The 14,400-nt window shown below is 37.5% G+C and overlaps 1 protein-coding gene across 7 annotated transcripts; it reads left to right on the plus strand.

The window, feature by feature from the left end:
* Positions 1–4,191: 4,191 nt before the first annotated feature.
* Positions 4,192–10,594, plus strand: LOC122020596 (putative disease resistance protein RGA3). 7 transcript variants are annotated; one of them, XM_042578583.1, is made up of 4 exons: positions 4,192–4,307; positions 4,381–8,807; positions 9,140–9,251; positions 9,902–10,594. In XM_042578583.1, the coding sequence occupies exons 2-3, from the start codon at positions 4,411–4,413 to the stop codon at positions 9,147–9,149; spliced, it is 4,407 nt and encodes a 1,468-aa protein (XP_042434517.1). In that variant the 5' UTR covers positions 4,192–4,307; positions 4,381–4,410; the 3' UTR covers positions 9,150–9,251; positions 9,902–10,594. The 7 variants fall into 7 exon arrangements, with proteins under 7 accessions (XP_042434517.1, XP_042434518.1, XP_042434522.1 ...); XM_042578584.1 differs by having other exon boundaries at positions 4,206–4,307; positions 4,385–8,807; XM_042578588.1 differs by having other exon boundaries at positions 4,276–7,353; positions 7,834–8,807.
* Positions 10,595–14,400: the final 3,806 nt, after the last annotated feature.

The following is a 14,400-nucleotide window of genomic DNA, read 5'->3' on the forward strand; positions in this document are numbered from 1 at the left end:
AGGGCAAAGAAAAATATCAATGGATGAAAAAGGAGCAGGCCGACTACGTGGCGAACGGCAAAGCATAGTACCATCTGCTAAGCGTTCTCTAGCCACAAGAAGTCAACTGGATCAGAAACTACGACTTGGCAAAGAAACTTTGGGAGAAGTTCCTTGAGCTGCACGAAGAAACGTCCGAAGCCAAGCTCGCTACACGATATCTACTTCGCAATCAGCTCACCAACCTACGACTTGGGGAAGACGAGACAGTTGCGCATCTACACTCGAGAATTAAAGAAATCGTTACCGGACTTTCGAATCTTGGAGAAAAGGTAAGTAACCGAGATTCGCTCAGGTATGCGTTAAATTCTTTTCTGAGAAATTCAAAATGGGCGTCACTAGTAGATGCCTTTTATATTTCGAAAGATTTAGAAAAAATTACATTAGAAGAATTATTCTCGACATTTGAAGTGCACGAATCAAGATGTGCAGATACGAAGGAGCCCAAGCACAACGTCGCCCTCAAAGCATCGAGAGACGAACCTGAGTCGGAATCTTCTCTCGACGACGAGGAAATGGTAATGATGGTAAGACGGTTTAAGAATCTCTGTAAATCTAGGAAGTCTAACCATCCGCAGGGCAGAAAGAAAAGGACGATCCGCTACTACCACTGCGACGAAGAAGGGCACGTCAAGGACAACTGCCCCAAGCTAAAGAACAAGGACAAGGACAAAGGTAAGAAGCTTGTCCAAAAGCGCAAGGCCTTAAAGGCGACGTGGGACGATAAGTCGTCCAAATCAGAAGTCGAGGCATTCTTCGGACTTGTACTAATAGCAAGTCATCAAGACGACGACTGTGAGTTAAGCTCTTCCGAAATGAGCATCGAGAGCATCAATGAAAGGGGAGATACGTTGGAAGATAGCAGCAATTCAGGGGGAGACACAGACAACGAGATCGACAAGGTAAGTCAAGTACGATATCTTCCTCCCGATAAACTCTTTAAATTCATTAAATTGTTAACAAAATATTGTTGCAAATTAGAAAAAGAAAATAAAAATTTAAAAGTAATACTAGCTATATCTTGCCCTCTAGAAGAATTAGACAAATCAAAATTAGAAAATGAAAAATTGAAATCAGAAAATTAAAATATGAATATGAAAATTCAAGTAGATAACTTGAAAAACCATGCATGCTCATCTAATACAAATTTTAAAAGATTTAATAATTTAAATTGGTATTTTAGATATCGCCAGGGAAAAATTAGGAATATTTCAAGAAAATATGTCCCTAAAAAATTTTTAATTAATTCAGTAGGCAGGAACCTATATTGGGTTCCTAAGTCATGCTTAAACTAAAAAATTAATTAGAATTAGCGCTTTCAGTGAGAAAATTAAACAAAGAATTTCTTTATGAGGCTTTGTCTAAGGAAGTTGTTGTTGCTCCAATAACCAAGAAGACTTAGTGGCTCGCCATTACCTGGAAGTCAAAATATTGAAATAAAATGTTTAATTAACTTTTTGTTAAAGCATTAAAGTTGAAATTAAAAATGCTTTAAAAAGCTTTTCAAACATTTTTTTAAAATTTTTCAAAAATATTTTTATCTTTAAAAAAGTTTTCTTTCGTAAATTTTTTACTTAGAAAAATTCTAAAAAATTTCTTTTAAGTTAAAATTTCTTCTGAAATTAGAAATTTCTTAGAAAAACTTTCAAAAATATTTTTTGTAAAGTTGCCTAAGTCAGAATTTTTTTAAAAAATACTCTTAATTAAAACTTTATTTAGAAAACTTTCTTACTTAAAGTTTTACATAGAAATATTTTTTTCACTTAGAGACTGTTTCTGTAAAAATGATTGCAAAAACTTAGAAATTTTACAAAAAAAAAAGTTAGAAATTTTTGACTTAGAAATGTTTTCTAGAAAATTCAAAATTTTCTAAGTTTTAACCCTTAGATTTTTCTTGCAAACCCTTTTTTTTTTATGTGATCAAAGGGGGAGAAGGAAAGTATAAGTCTAGAGGGAGGTAGACCAAATTTTTTATCTTTTTGTACTTTATTGCAAAATTAGTTAGTTTATTTTTATTTCTATTTACCCTATCTTAACTTGGGTTACTCACATTAAAAAGGGGGAGATTGTTGGAACTCCAAGGTTGTTTTGGTGTGATCAACAAGTTAAGTTAGGTCCTGTATTATTTTAACCTTGTGTCTAAGTATGTAGGAGCTTAGGAGCACAGGTATTCGAGCGGAAGACACAGCTAGCGAGAAGGACGGCACGTGGTGCGTCTGAGAGACGAGGCGCTGCGGAAGACACCGACGGACGAGAAGGAAGCGTGCGGTGGTTCCGAGAGACGAGAAGCCGGAGTGGAAGACTGCTCGAGGAGCAAGAGATGTAGCTAGCGAGAAAGTCGGCACGGGTTGCGACCGAGGGACGAAGACTGCGGATGAGTATGCTGGCGGATGAGAAGGAAGCACGCGACGATTCTGAGGGACGAGAAGCCGGAGCGGAAGCCTGCTTGAGAAGGCCGGGAGTTGGGTTCGGGTAAGCCCTATTCCGGATGGCAGAGATCACCCAAGCGAGTGGAGCCGGAGTAGAAGACCCAAATGGAGGCGAACTGAACCGGAGCAGAGGGTCCGGACCAAAAAAGTCAACCAGAGTTGACTTAGAGGTCCGGGCGCCCGGAACCATTCCGGGCTCCCGGAAGTTGATATTTGACCGGATCGCGCCAAATGCGATCCATTACGTTGGGGATAAAATTTTATCCCCCCAGGGCGTCCGGAGCCCTTCCAAGTGCCCCGACCAAGGTTATAAATACAACCTTGGTCCAGAAGCTTTTCATTCATTCCAAGCATTTCACTTCCAACACTTGTAAATTTTCATTTAGAGTTGAGCTTCTGTTTTCTGCACTTCATCGTTGTAAGAGGCTTCTCCGCCTGAAGGAGATAGTTAGTGCTACGCTTCCCTTAGATTAACAACCTCCCCGGTTGTAACCAAGCAAACCCGGTGTGCCTCTTCTTTTCTGATTTACTTTCTGCTTACTTTATTTTATGCAAGTGTTAGTTTAAGAAAAGTCAAGAAGGGTTGTGCGTTTTAATTTTGCAGGCTATTAAACCCCCTTCTAACCGGCCCAGCGGTCCAACAAAGAATGTGATCATTAATTACACATACCTTCGTTGGTGCATGGATCTCGCTTTATATAGTGTCCTTGTAGTGTGTGTGTATGCTTCTCAAAGCGCGTGCATGCTTTCCCAAGTGTCTTATGTAAGAACAAGTCCAAAAAAGTGTCCTTGACACATTTCTTTAATAGGACATGCAAATATCTGATGTAACAGCTAGAATCTTTCCAAGTATGATTTGCCTGTTGGGTATGCTTTGTTGTCAGTGACACTAACTTCCAAAAAGATGTGATGAGATATACAGGGGGTCCCACTATAGGCCCAGCGGAAGCCGCTTGGCCGAGACTCCCCACTCGATCACTCGGAGACTATTCCTCTCCTGGCGGTCTGTCTGCCAATAGATTGCCCTTTGCCCGGCCGGTCAAGTGATCGGGTCGGAATAGCCTCTATACGGTGCCCCTATCTGTGAACCTCCATCTTTCTTCTCTTGGCCATTCGGTTGAACCAGCGGCCCGATCGGACAAGCCTCTAAGCGGCTTCTTGATCACGACCTTCTCCTTGAAAGTAGACACCCATATCCGCTCAGCCCACTGAGGCTAGTTCGGCCAAAGTCGGCCGCTCGACACATCCATGCTCTTGACTTCGACCTCCACGTCGGCCGTCCTTCCCACCTCGGATCCTTCCTTAGTGGGCCCTCCGTTATCGCCGTATCAAGGGGCTTTTAGATTATGCTAGGATTAGATCGGATTCAAATTTACCCGAACGGATCTACAAGAATTTTTTAGGATTAAATTAAATTTTATTTAAAAAATTAAAATAATTTTTTATATCAAAGAATGATGATTAATGTAATAATGATGAAAAATTAATATAAAAATAAAAAATTATAGAAAAATAGTAATTTTTTTAATTGAACTATTTGGATTAGTCGGATTATTTAGATTTGGATTTGGATTTGAATTTGGATTTAAAATTTTTAGATTGCGAATTCGAATTGAGTTTGAGAATTTTTAATAATATTTTTATTTCAATTTTATCCGAATTTATCGGAACCATTCGAATTGACAACATAATGGCAAAAGATGGAGGAGTGCATGCCATATATGGATTATTTTGCTCCAATAATTGTAGCTTCCTCTTCGCTTCCTCTCCAATAATTGTACCTTTAACAGCCAATGCAGGACAAATACAATTTGTGGTGTGAACAAAGTATCTTGACTTGTAAGTGAGGCCTTCCTCTCCATTCTTTTCTCAGTACGCTTTGTTTGTAAACTTGTCTTCTTTGTTTCCCAAGGAAGAAGGAAGCATCAAACAGCTAGAAATCATGATTGGGAGGTTCGCGCTGACAGCCTTTGGATGGCTCGCGGAGAGCATCATGGGTGCCTTGGTCGGGAAGGCCGTCGATCGCGCTGTTCAACAGTTCGGTGAGCAGCATGGATTTGAAGATGACCTCGAGAAGCTGCAGGATTCTCTCGATCACGCTAGGTTGACCATCAGCACCATCGAGCGCTTACGGATCAAAGATGAGGGCCAGCAGAAGACATTGAGGAAGCTCCTGATACGCCTCAAGAATTCTGCTTATGATGCTGATGACTTATTGGATGAATTCCAATACAGAATTCTAAAGCAGCAGATCGAGCAGCAAGGAGATGAGGCTGGTAATCGAGCATCGTCTTCCTCCTACTCTACTCCCCCTCCAAGCAAAAGGACAAAAACATCATTTTCTAGTATTAGTACCAGTGGTATTTTCAGGAAAGGAGATGATGATGATGATGTGCAGAGAATCAGGAAAATAAAGGGGAGGCTAGATGACAACTCAGCTGCTCTTGAGAAAATTTACAATTCGCTAGGCGCAGAAGATGATAGAGGAGAGAAACAATTGGTCTCCTCTGCGAGCCGGCAAACGAGCTCCTTTTCGACGGAACCTCGATTGGTCGGCAGAGACAAAGAGCTACAAGAACTCAAGGATCTGTTGTTGAAACCAGAAGTTGCATCTGAATTTGGCCAAAGTGGAGTGTCTGTTTTATCTATTTGTGGTTTGGGAGGGATTGGGAAGACCACTCTGGCTCAGGAGGTTTTCAATGACAGTAGTGTAAAAGAATACTTTAAGCTCAGAATTTGGGTTTGTGTTTCTGAAAATTTCTGCACAGATAGGCTGATCAGAGAGATTATAGAGTGTGCAACCACGGAGAAGTGTGATCTCACGAATTTAGATACTCTTCAAAGGATTGTCAATGAGAAGATCACGCCAGAGAGATTTCTTCTTGTATTGGACGATGTGTGGAACGAGGACAGGCACAAATGGGAGATCCTGTGTGCACCATTGAGGTCTGGAAAGCCTGGTAGCAAGATATTGGTAACAACTCGCTCTAGGAAGATTGCTGACATGGTCAGTGATGTGGATGCCATTCATCTGCAAGGTCTTGACGAGGAGAGCTTCTGGGATTTTTTCAAGAAATGTGCATTTGGTTGTTCACATAGTGGTGCTCATCATCCTCATATGGAAGCCATGGCGAAGAAGATGACTTGCAAGCTCAAGGGACTGCCGCTTGCAGCAAAGACTCTAGGAGGGTTGTTGAGCATGAAATTGGATGAGCAATACTGGGAAAGCATTTTAGATAGTGAAATATGGCAGCTTCCCCAAGAAGAAAATGGGATTATGCCAGTGCTACAACTGAGCTATCAACATCTCCCTCCTCATCTTAAGCAATGCTTTGCATTTTGCTCCTTGTTTCCTAAAGATTACAAGTTTTCTGAATCTGAGTTGATCGGTATTTGGATGGCAGAAGGATTTATAGTGCCTCAAGGAAGTACCAGAATGGAGGAGCTAGGAAGCAACTACTTTCATGAGTTAGTTAACAGGTCATTCATTCAAGAGTCAAAGAGTGGACGATTTATAATGCATGATCTCATACATGATCTTGCAGAACTCATATCTGCGGGCGAGTCTTACAGGATTGAAAAAGGCAAGTCCCATGACATTCCTAGCACCATTCGTCATCTTTCAATATACACAGATAAAGAAGGTATGCAAACAATTTTAACAGAATTCTCTCATTGGAATAAATTACGAACAATGATGTTGACGGTAGAAAGATTCCCTCGGGAAGATTTTAATTTTGTTTGTGGTGTTTTGGAAAAATTAAAAAATATTCATGTGCTTGTCTTGAAGAATTGTTCTTTGAGAGAACTACCTGATGGTATTGACAAGTTGATACATCTTCGCTATCTTGACTTATCCAATAATAAAGGCATTCAAAGGTTACCTGAGTTATTATGCGACTTGTACAATCTGCAGACATTGATATTAAGATTTTGTGATAACTTAAAAAGTCTCCCGCATGGCATGATGAAGTTGATCAACTTGAGGAAACTTTATGGAGTGGATAGGCTTATTTCCGGGATAACAGAGATCGGGAAGCTTACTTCTCTTCAAAATTTGTATTCTTTCAAAGTGACAAAGGATAATGGACACAAACTTCCTGAATTAAACGGTTTGAAACAGCTCCGGGGAAAACTACGTATAACTAATCTTGAGAATGTGGAGAACAAGGATGAAGCAAATATTGCTAGTTTGAAGAGTAAAGAACACCTCAATGAGTTGGTGCTAGAATGGACATCTATACAAGAATCTGATTCAGACATTAATTTACACATCTCAGAACAGGTGCTTGAAGGTCTCCAGCCGCATCACAACCTACAAAGGCTGACAATCAGAGGATATAATGGAGCTAGACCTCCCAATTGGCTACACAAACAAGTATATTCTAGATTGGAATCTCTCCATCTTGAAAATTGTAAAAGGTGGAATGATCTATCAGCTATTGGGCAACTATCACAGTTAAAGTCCCTCTCCCTTGTGAGAACTCCAGTCCAGACTAAAAATATACACAAATTGTTCGATCCCAAAGTCTGCAAGTTCTTCTCCCAACTAGAAAATTTGGTACTAGAGGGTATTACCATGTTGGAGGATCTCCCAAATCTTGGACAACTTCCATGTCTGACGTATATTCGCATTCAGAGTTTGCTGGGAGTGAAGAAGATAGACGATAAATTCTTTGCCATGACAGAGGAAGGCAGTTGCTTTCCTAGACTATGTACTCTCCAATTCACAGAAATGCCAGCATGGGAAGAGCTCTATGGATCCGATGATAGAAATCTATTTCCCTGCTTGGAGGGTCTTTATATTTCAAATTGCCAAAAGCTGCAGATGTTACCTCCCCTTCCTCCTTCAATACAACAATTAAAATTAAATAACGTTGGGCTGGTAGATTGTCCAAGATTCTGGAAAGCATTTGATGAATGTAGCAGCACAACTACTTCTGTATCTCTTACGTATTTGTCCATTCAGAATTGTCCAAATTTGACAAGTTTAGATCAAGGATTACTACCACACCATCTTTTTCCCTGCTTGGTGGATCTTGATATTTCAAATTGCCAAAAGCTGCAGATGTTACCTCCCCTTCCTCCTTCAATACAACAATTAAAATTAAATAACGTTGGGCTGGTAGATTGTCCAAGATTCTGGAAAGCATTTGATGAAGGTAGCAGTACAACTAATTCTGCATCTCTTACGTATTTGTCCATTCAGAATTGTCCAAATTTGACAAGTCTAGATCAAGGATTACTACCACACCATCTATTTCCCTGCTTGGAGCATCTTGATATTTCAAATTGCCAAAAGCTGCAGATGTTACCTCCCCTTCCTCCTTCAATACAAAGCCTAGACTTAAATGACGTTGGGCTGGTAGATTGTCCAAGATTCTGGAAAGCAATTGATGAATGTAGCAGTACAACTAATTATGCATCTCTTAGGTATTTGTTCATTCAGAATTGTCCAAATTTGACAAGTCTAGAACCAGGGTTACTACCACACCATCTACAGCATATTTATATAGCAAAATGTGAACAATTGTCGTGGGTGTCAGTTAAAAGGTTGAAAGAACTCGCCTCTTTATGTTCATTGTCAATAAAGGAGTGCCCGAAGCTCATGAGCATGACACGAGATGAGTACATTGATTTCCAACTCCCGCCATCAATTAAAGAACTATGTTTGTCTGATTGTGAAAATCTTTTCAAATCACTGCCTGGCTGCCTGCATAACCTTACCTCGTTGACTTCCTTGTCAATAAGCAAATGTCCCAATCTAGTTTCTTTGCCAGTAGAACCATCACTTAGATTGATTCATCCAGAAATCCAGGATTGCAATGAGTTGAGATCAGTAGAAGGGCTACCAATAAAAAATCTGAAGGTCTTGAAGATTAAAGGATGTCCTAAGCTTCTACTTCCACAAACAGAGAAATTGCCACTGTGGAAGTTAGAGATTGATGACACAGCGTTTTTGAAACAACCTCTCATTAAAAATTCATTATCATCTGTCTGTGAACTTACAATCTCATCCTCTCGTGAAGCGGTGATGTTTGAGGGGGAAGATCAGGAGTCACTGCAAAGCTTGACATCTCTCCATTTATTTTGTTTCTCTGATTGCAAGAATCTACAATCCCTGCCAGCAAAATTGTACACGCTTAAGTCCCTTCGGTTTTTGTGGATATATAATTGCCCACAAATTCAGTCTCTGCCAGAGAAGGGGTTACCTCCTTCCCTCACAGATCTAGAATTTAAAGGCTGTGATCCGGCACTGGAGCAGCAGTTGGTAAGACACTTGGCAGAGATTAATAAGTCATGGCTTATTCCATCATCATTAAGACACTTGTGGTGGAGGTAAAATTACGATACTATTTATTTTCTTCAGTAGAGTAATTATACATTTGCAATTCATTGGTTTCGCCGCCCAATACTTTGCTTCAAGAAATTAGTGCCTAGAGAAATAATACTGAGATAGTGATCCATATTAAAAGCTACAAGGAGATTGATCTTTCAGCACGTATTCGATAGCAACGTTTATTTCTGCTATCAGAGTTGTCAAATCTTCAGATGCTATTTTAACAAACTTCTACAAGTATAATTTGTTTTTGCTTTTATTCTGAAATGATTCAATTTTTTATTTTCCCTTTACAAAGTAACTCATTTTTTTTATCTGGTTGTTAATGCAGCGACAATTAGGAGCGGATGTAAAATAATAACCCAAAGCCAACCAGCTATAAATACCGGAGCTCTCTATGAAGTACATGCGCCATCTTTCAACATAGTAATGCGAATCAGCAGGTATCATCGTCATTTCCTCTTGTCTTCTATTTTCTTGTCTTCTATTTTAGAATAAACTTGTGAATGCTGACTGATCAAATAATTGTCGTAATTCAAAACAGTATAAGCTTATTGTTTGAATGCTGTAGTTCTTAAAAAAAAAAAAATTTTGTTTACAGATTTTGACACCTAGTTTGGGTGCACATATTGCTTTGGAGAAAATGTTTGAAGTAAATACCGAATATGCATCGAACTTTGAGAATTTAGGGGCAGAGCATGATGCATGACTAACTAACTATCCCAGTCTTAGTTGAACTTTGAGAATTTAGGGGCAGAGCATGATGCATGACTAACTAACTATCCCAGTCTTAGTTGTCGTAATTTTTGAATAAAAAATTAGAGTGAGATAGTAATTTGTTTAATCGAAATTCGTTCAGATACCTAGATTTATTAAAGGATGGAATTCGTAACCGGCCAAATTTTAAATACAAAAGATATCATTTAGGGTGTTCTGAGCATCTTTTTTATTATTTTTTATAATTTATCATTTTTATATTAAGGATATTTTTGATATTTTATTTTATAAATTAGATTTTTGGATCTATATAAATCTTTTGTTTAGATTTTTTGAAGATTATAATTTGTTATCGAATAAAACTGATGAAATCTAGATCTTCATTTGTCAATTTCTCTTTTGTTCTCTACGAGAGGAGGGGGCAGATGCGATCTACAAGAACATGAGAGGACGATAGGGTTGGCAATGTCGAGGGGCACGGAGGCTGAAAGACAATCAAAGGGTCGGCACTGATGGGATTGCTGATTGAGACGGAGATGTAAACTACAGAACCAAAAACATGGCTGCTCGTCGAGAGGAGATTCTCTGTACCATTTTTTGTTGTTAGAGGATCTCCCTTTATATGTATTGGTGGAAATAGATGATCTCCACCTATTTTACGAATGGAGATCATCCATCTCCATCAATACATATAAAGGGAGCATCCTCTCAACCAAATTTGAACTGCCATCGCTCTTCGATCCTCCGATCTAAACCAGCAGAACCATTTGACGCGGCAACAAAATCATTGAGGACAATAGAATCAACGAGGCCAGGTGGCCGGGGAGAGATGAAACGGGAACTGTCATCTTCGAATTTGAAATTCTCAAAACGCTAGCAATGGTGAGTGAGTCTCACTCAAACAGTATGTATTTAGTTGTATGAAGCTCTTGTAAGACATCTTTTTAGACAGATTGTACTTTCATTTCTAAAACTGTCTATGAAGATTGTACGGTGTTCTTCAGCTACAATCAATATGTATCTCCACATTCTCAATTTTTAAAACAAAAGTCAAAATTAAGTTGGTTTTTGAAGTTTGAAAAAAATTAAGCAATTAAAAAAACATAAGAAGGAAAATCCAGTCCATGATATGCAATTGAAAAAAAAATAATATGAAAAATATAATATTTAAAATAACTCATCTATGAAATTGTCCTAATTAGAATTGTTCTTTTATTACTAGCTAAGATAACAATTTTCTAAGTCAAGTATAAATTTTATAGTAAATGACTATTGGAATAGAAAATGATATCACTCATCCTAAACGGTCTAGTATCAGCTGCCCCATACTAGATATTAGGGGTGATCACGGATCGGGTTGGTTCGGTTATTGGGATAAAAAACTATCCGGCCCTACTAGATCGGATAATGTAATATCATGACCCTACATCCGGCCCTATATCCGGCGGTTATTATGTATTAAATATCCGACGGGTTGTCAGTTATTTGGATATCCGACCCTATATCCAATGAAATATAAAATATAAATATAAAATAATAAAAAATAAAATATTTTAAAATGATAATAGACATTACTCATTACACATTGTAATAGCTAATCGTCAATAGCTGCTACAACGTGTAACAACTTATCGGCAGTAGCTACTACAACGTGTAGCAGCTTATCCGCAATAGCTACTATAACGTGTAACAACTTATCGGCAGTAGTTGCTACAAGTAGGGGTGATCACGGATCGGGTTGGTTCGATTATTGGGATAAAAAATTATCCGGCCCTACTAGATCGGATAATGTAATATCATGACCCTACATCCGGCCCTATATCCGGCGGATTTTGTTTTTTCCGTTCGGTTCGGGTCGGTATAAGCGGGTTGGTCGGTTTGACGGGTTGACTGCTCACCCCTACTAGATATTGATAGGTAAACAGGGGAGATATTTTGTCATAGTGCAACGGTCATTGATATGAGGAAGGTCAAACAATCAACGAGACAATTTGTATCCGTTGAAAATTGACCCAAGACCTATTAGAACAATCATCCATATACGTGGGCACCAACTGTACCAATCCGTGGGACTCGTAGTGAATGACTATGAAGTTAGATTTATTAATTGAGTTTAGATTAATTAATTATGATTTAATTGTTAAAATTATTTAATTAAGATTAAAATTTAATAGTTTAAATTAGAGTTATTGACTAAAGAGGGACTAGTGATACCATTAGATTCTACTCTCCTTCTAGCCCGCGATAAATATGACAGGAAGGATCTTACCTATATAAATATGGAAATAAGGATGGAAGAGGGGAGGTGACTTCTTAGTATTCATCTTGTGTCTCTTGCATTCATTCTCATTCACATTTTGTTTGTTTATTTATGTCGTGCTTGCATACTCTAACATGAAGAAATATGCCAACACCCCACGCAAACTAATTAATGAAATTTTATTTGGCCTTGCATGAGTGAAAGAGAAGACTGAAAAAAGTATTCGCAAGTTAATGAGTTATTTGTTGGGGGGGCAGTCGTACCCGATTGATTGAGTTCGACCTTAGGTTTTGATCTTGGAGTAAAAAATTTAAGTTAAGTCTTGTATTGTAATTTGATGTGTGTTTGACTGGGTAAAATATTTATAGAAACACACATGGAGCTTAAAAAATGACACCCTCGACGGCTAAGAGATGAGAAGAAATCAAAGAATAATGGAATAGAACATCCTAAGCATCACGGGACGGGAAGCACTAAAATAATGTTGAAGTAACTCAAGAGCATGATTGACGTAGCATGTTGGTAGTTTGATAGCTTAAAGTCCTTGGAGATTAAAAAAAAAAACAAAGAGAGTTGCATTTATAAAAATTGACTTTGAAAAATCTAAATTTAGAAATCCATAAAAAAAAGTAATTAAATTTGAAGGAAAATAAAAACTTAAAGTTTTAGGGATATAAATAATTAATAATCTTCTTAATTAGAAAAATAATTTTACCCAACAATCAACCATTTCTATAGATTTTGATACAAATTTTGAGTTATCAAATAAAATAATCAATGTTATCAAGTAACAATCATGAGAGAGATAAACCTTTTCTAAAGTCAAGTTTTTAAGTTGATAGCATTAAGCTAATGAATAAGGTATCAATATTCAAAAGGAGAATATTTTTTTTTTAATTAAAGAAGAGAATAAAAAAAAAGAGTAGCTTTTGGCGAATTTAGATGACATTGGAGGTATGCTGGTAGTATTGGTGTTTTGCATGATGCTGACGAATAAAGATGACATGACAGATAATGGTATAATGACGTCAAATAAAATAGTGATTATCTTGTGGAAGAAGAAAATTGAGAAAAAAAAAATAAGAAGAGAATATTTAAGAATGAAATTTTTTATTAAAATTTGAGAGGTTAATCTCTTAATATTAAATATGACTCTTATATAGAGAATAACTTAACATTCAAATAAGGAAAGAATGTATAATAATTATAATTATGGGATCCTAAATCAAATCTTATATTTACTTGAAAATGAAAGTAATTAATTTAACGATCTTAACTCAAATCAAGACACGGATCAACACAAATCTTCTCTAAAAAAATCAGAAATATGAAAACTATCCTAAATATTTTAAAAATAAAAATTACCAAAAATAGTAAAAAAAACCCCTAAAAAGAGTTTAAATGTCAAAATTTGAGGCTAAAAATTTTGAGCCTCCTTGTACAGTGCGTTGGAAGCCTCATTTAAATCGAGACGAACTATCTCTCCATTGTCAAGTAGGCCAAGAATCAGCCCCACGTCTACCTTTGTAAATTTGAGTATCTTTCCATGGAAGGTAAAGTTTGTTTCCACCTGATCCCAATTATCAAACATATTTTGGACCTGAGCTCTTACAAAAGCACTATTAGGGAGGTCGAGGATCCACGAAAAAGGTGTGCCTCGAATCTTCTGTTCTTGTTCTACAGTCGGTTGAACGGAAGAAATAAATTTTCTGAAGTGACAAATGGTACTTTTCCAGTTCATTCTTTTAGTTCTTCCTCTGTTGACATAACTTGGATAACTTGGTCGATTAGCACTTACACTGGTCAACGTCTCTTTTGTAGCTAATATGGGTTAGGTTTAGTGAGGCCCCAGTAGGAGGAAGAAAAAGTAGATCAATGTCGGCCGATATATACCTTGAGAAAAGTAGATCAGTATCGTCCGGTATATAACTTAATAAGAATTGGCCAGTATCGACCGTGAAATACCTTGAGAATGATAAGCTAATATCGTCCGGGATATACCTTAAAAAGAATTGACCAATATCGGTCGGGAAATATCTTGAGAAGGATAGACTAATCTCGACTGGGATAATACCTTAAGGAAGTAGACTAATATCGGTCAGGATATATCTGGAGGAGGGTAGAGTAATCTCAACCGGGATAATACCTTAAGGAAATAGGCTAATGTCAGTCGGGATATACCTTGAGAAGGGTAGAGCAAGCTCGACCGGGATAATACCTTAAGGAAGTAGACTAATATCGATCGGACTTAAGCATGGTAAGATAGATAAGTCAAAATCGAATGAGTTAGCACATCCAAATGCAAATTAGTATCAGTTGGGTGTACATGACCGAGCGGGTATGAAAAGATACCATGCTTTATGAAATTTATAATATAACCTATGTTGAATAATAGGAATAACCAGTTGAGGAATAAAGATGACATGATAGATAATGGGATATTGATAAAATAGTGATTATTCTGTGGAAGAAGAAAATTGGGATAAAATAAGAAGAGAATCTTTTAAGAATAAAATTTTTTATTAAAATTTGAGGGGTTAATCTCTTAACATTAAATATGACTTTTATATAGACAACACCTTAAGACTCAAATAAGGAAAGAAAGCATAATAGTT

Source organism: Zingiber officinale, chromosome 9A, assembly GCF_018446385.1.
Source record: "Zingiber officinale cultivar Zhangliang chromosome 9A, Zo_v1.1, whole genome shotgun sequence".
In the NCBI taxonomy this organism is placed as follows: Eukaryota; Viridiplantae; Streptophyta; class Magnoliopsida; order Zingiberales; family Zingiberaceae; genus Zingiber; species Zingiber officinale.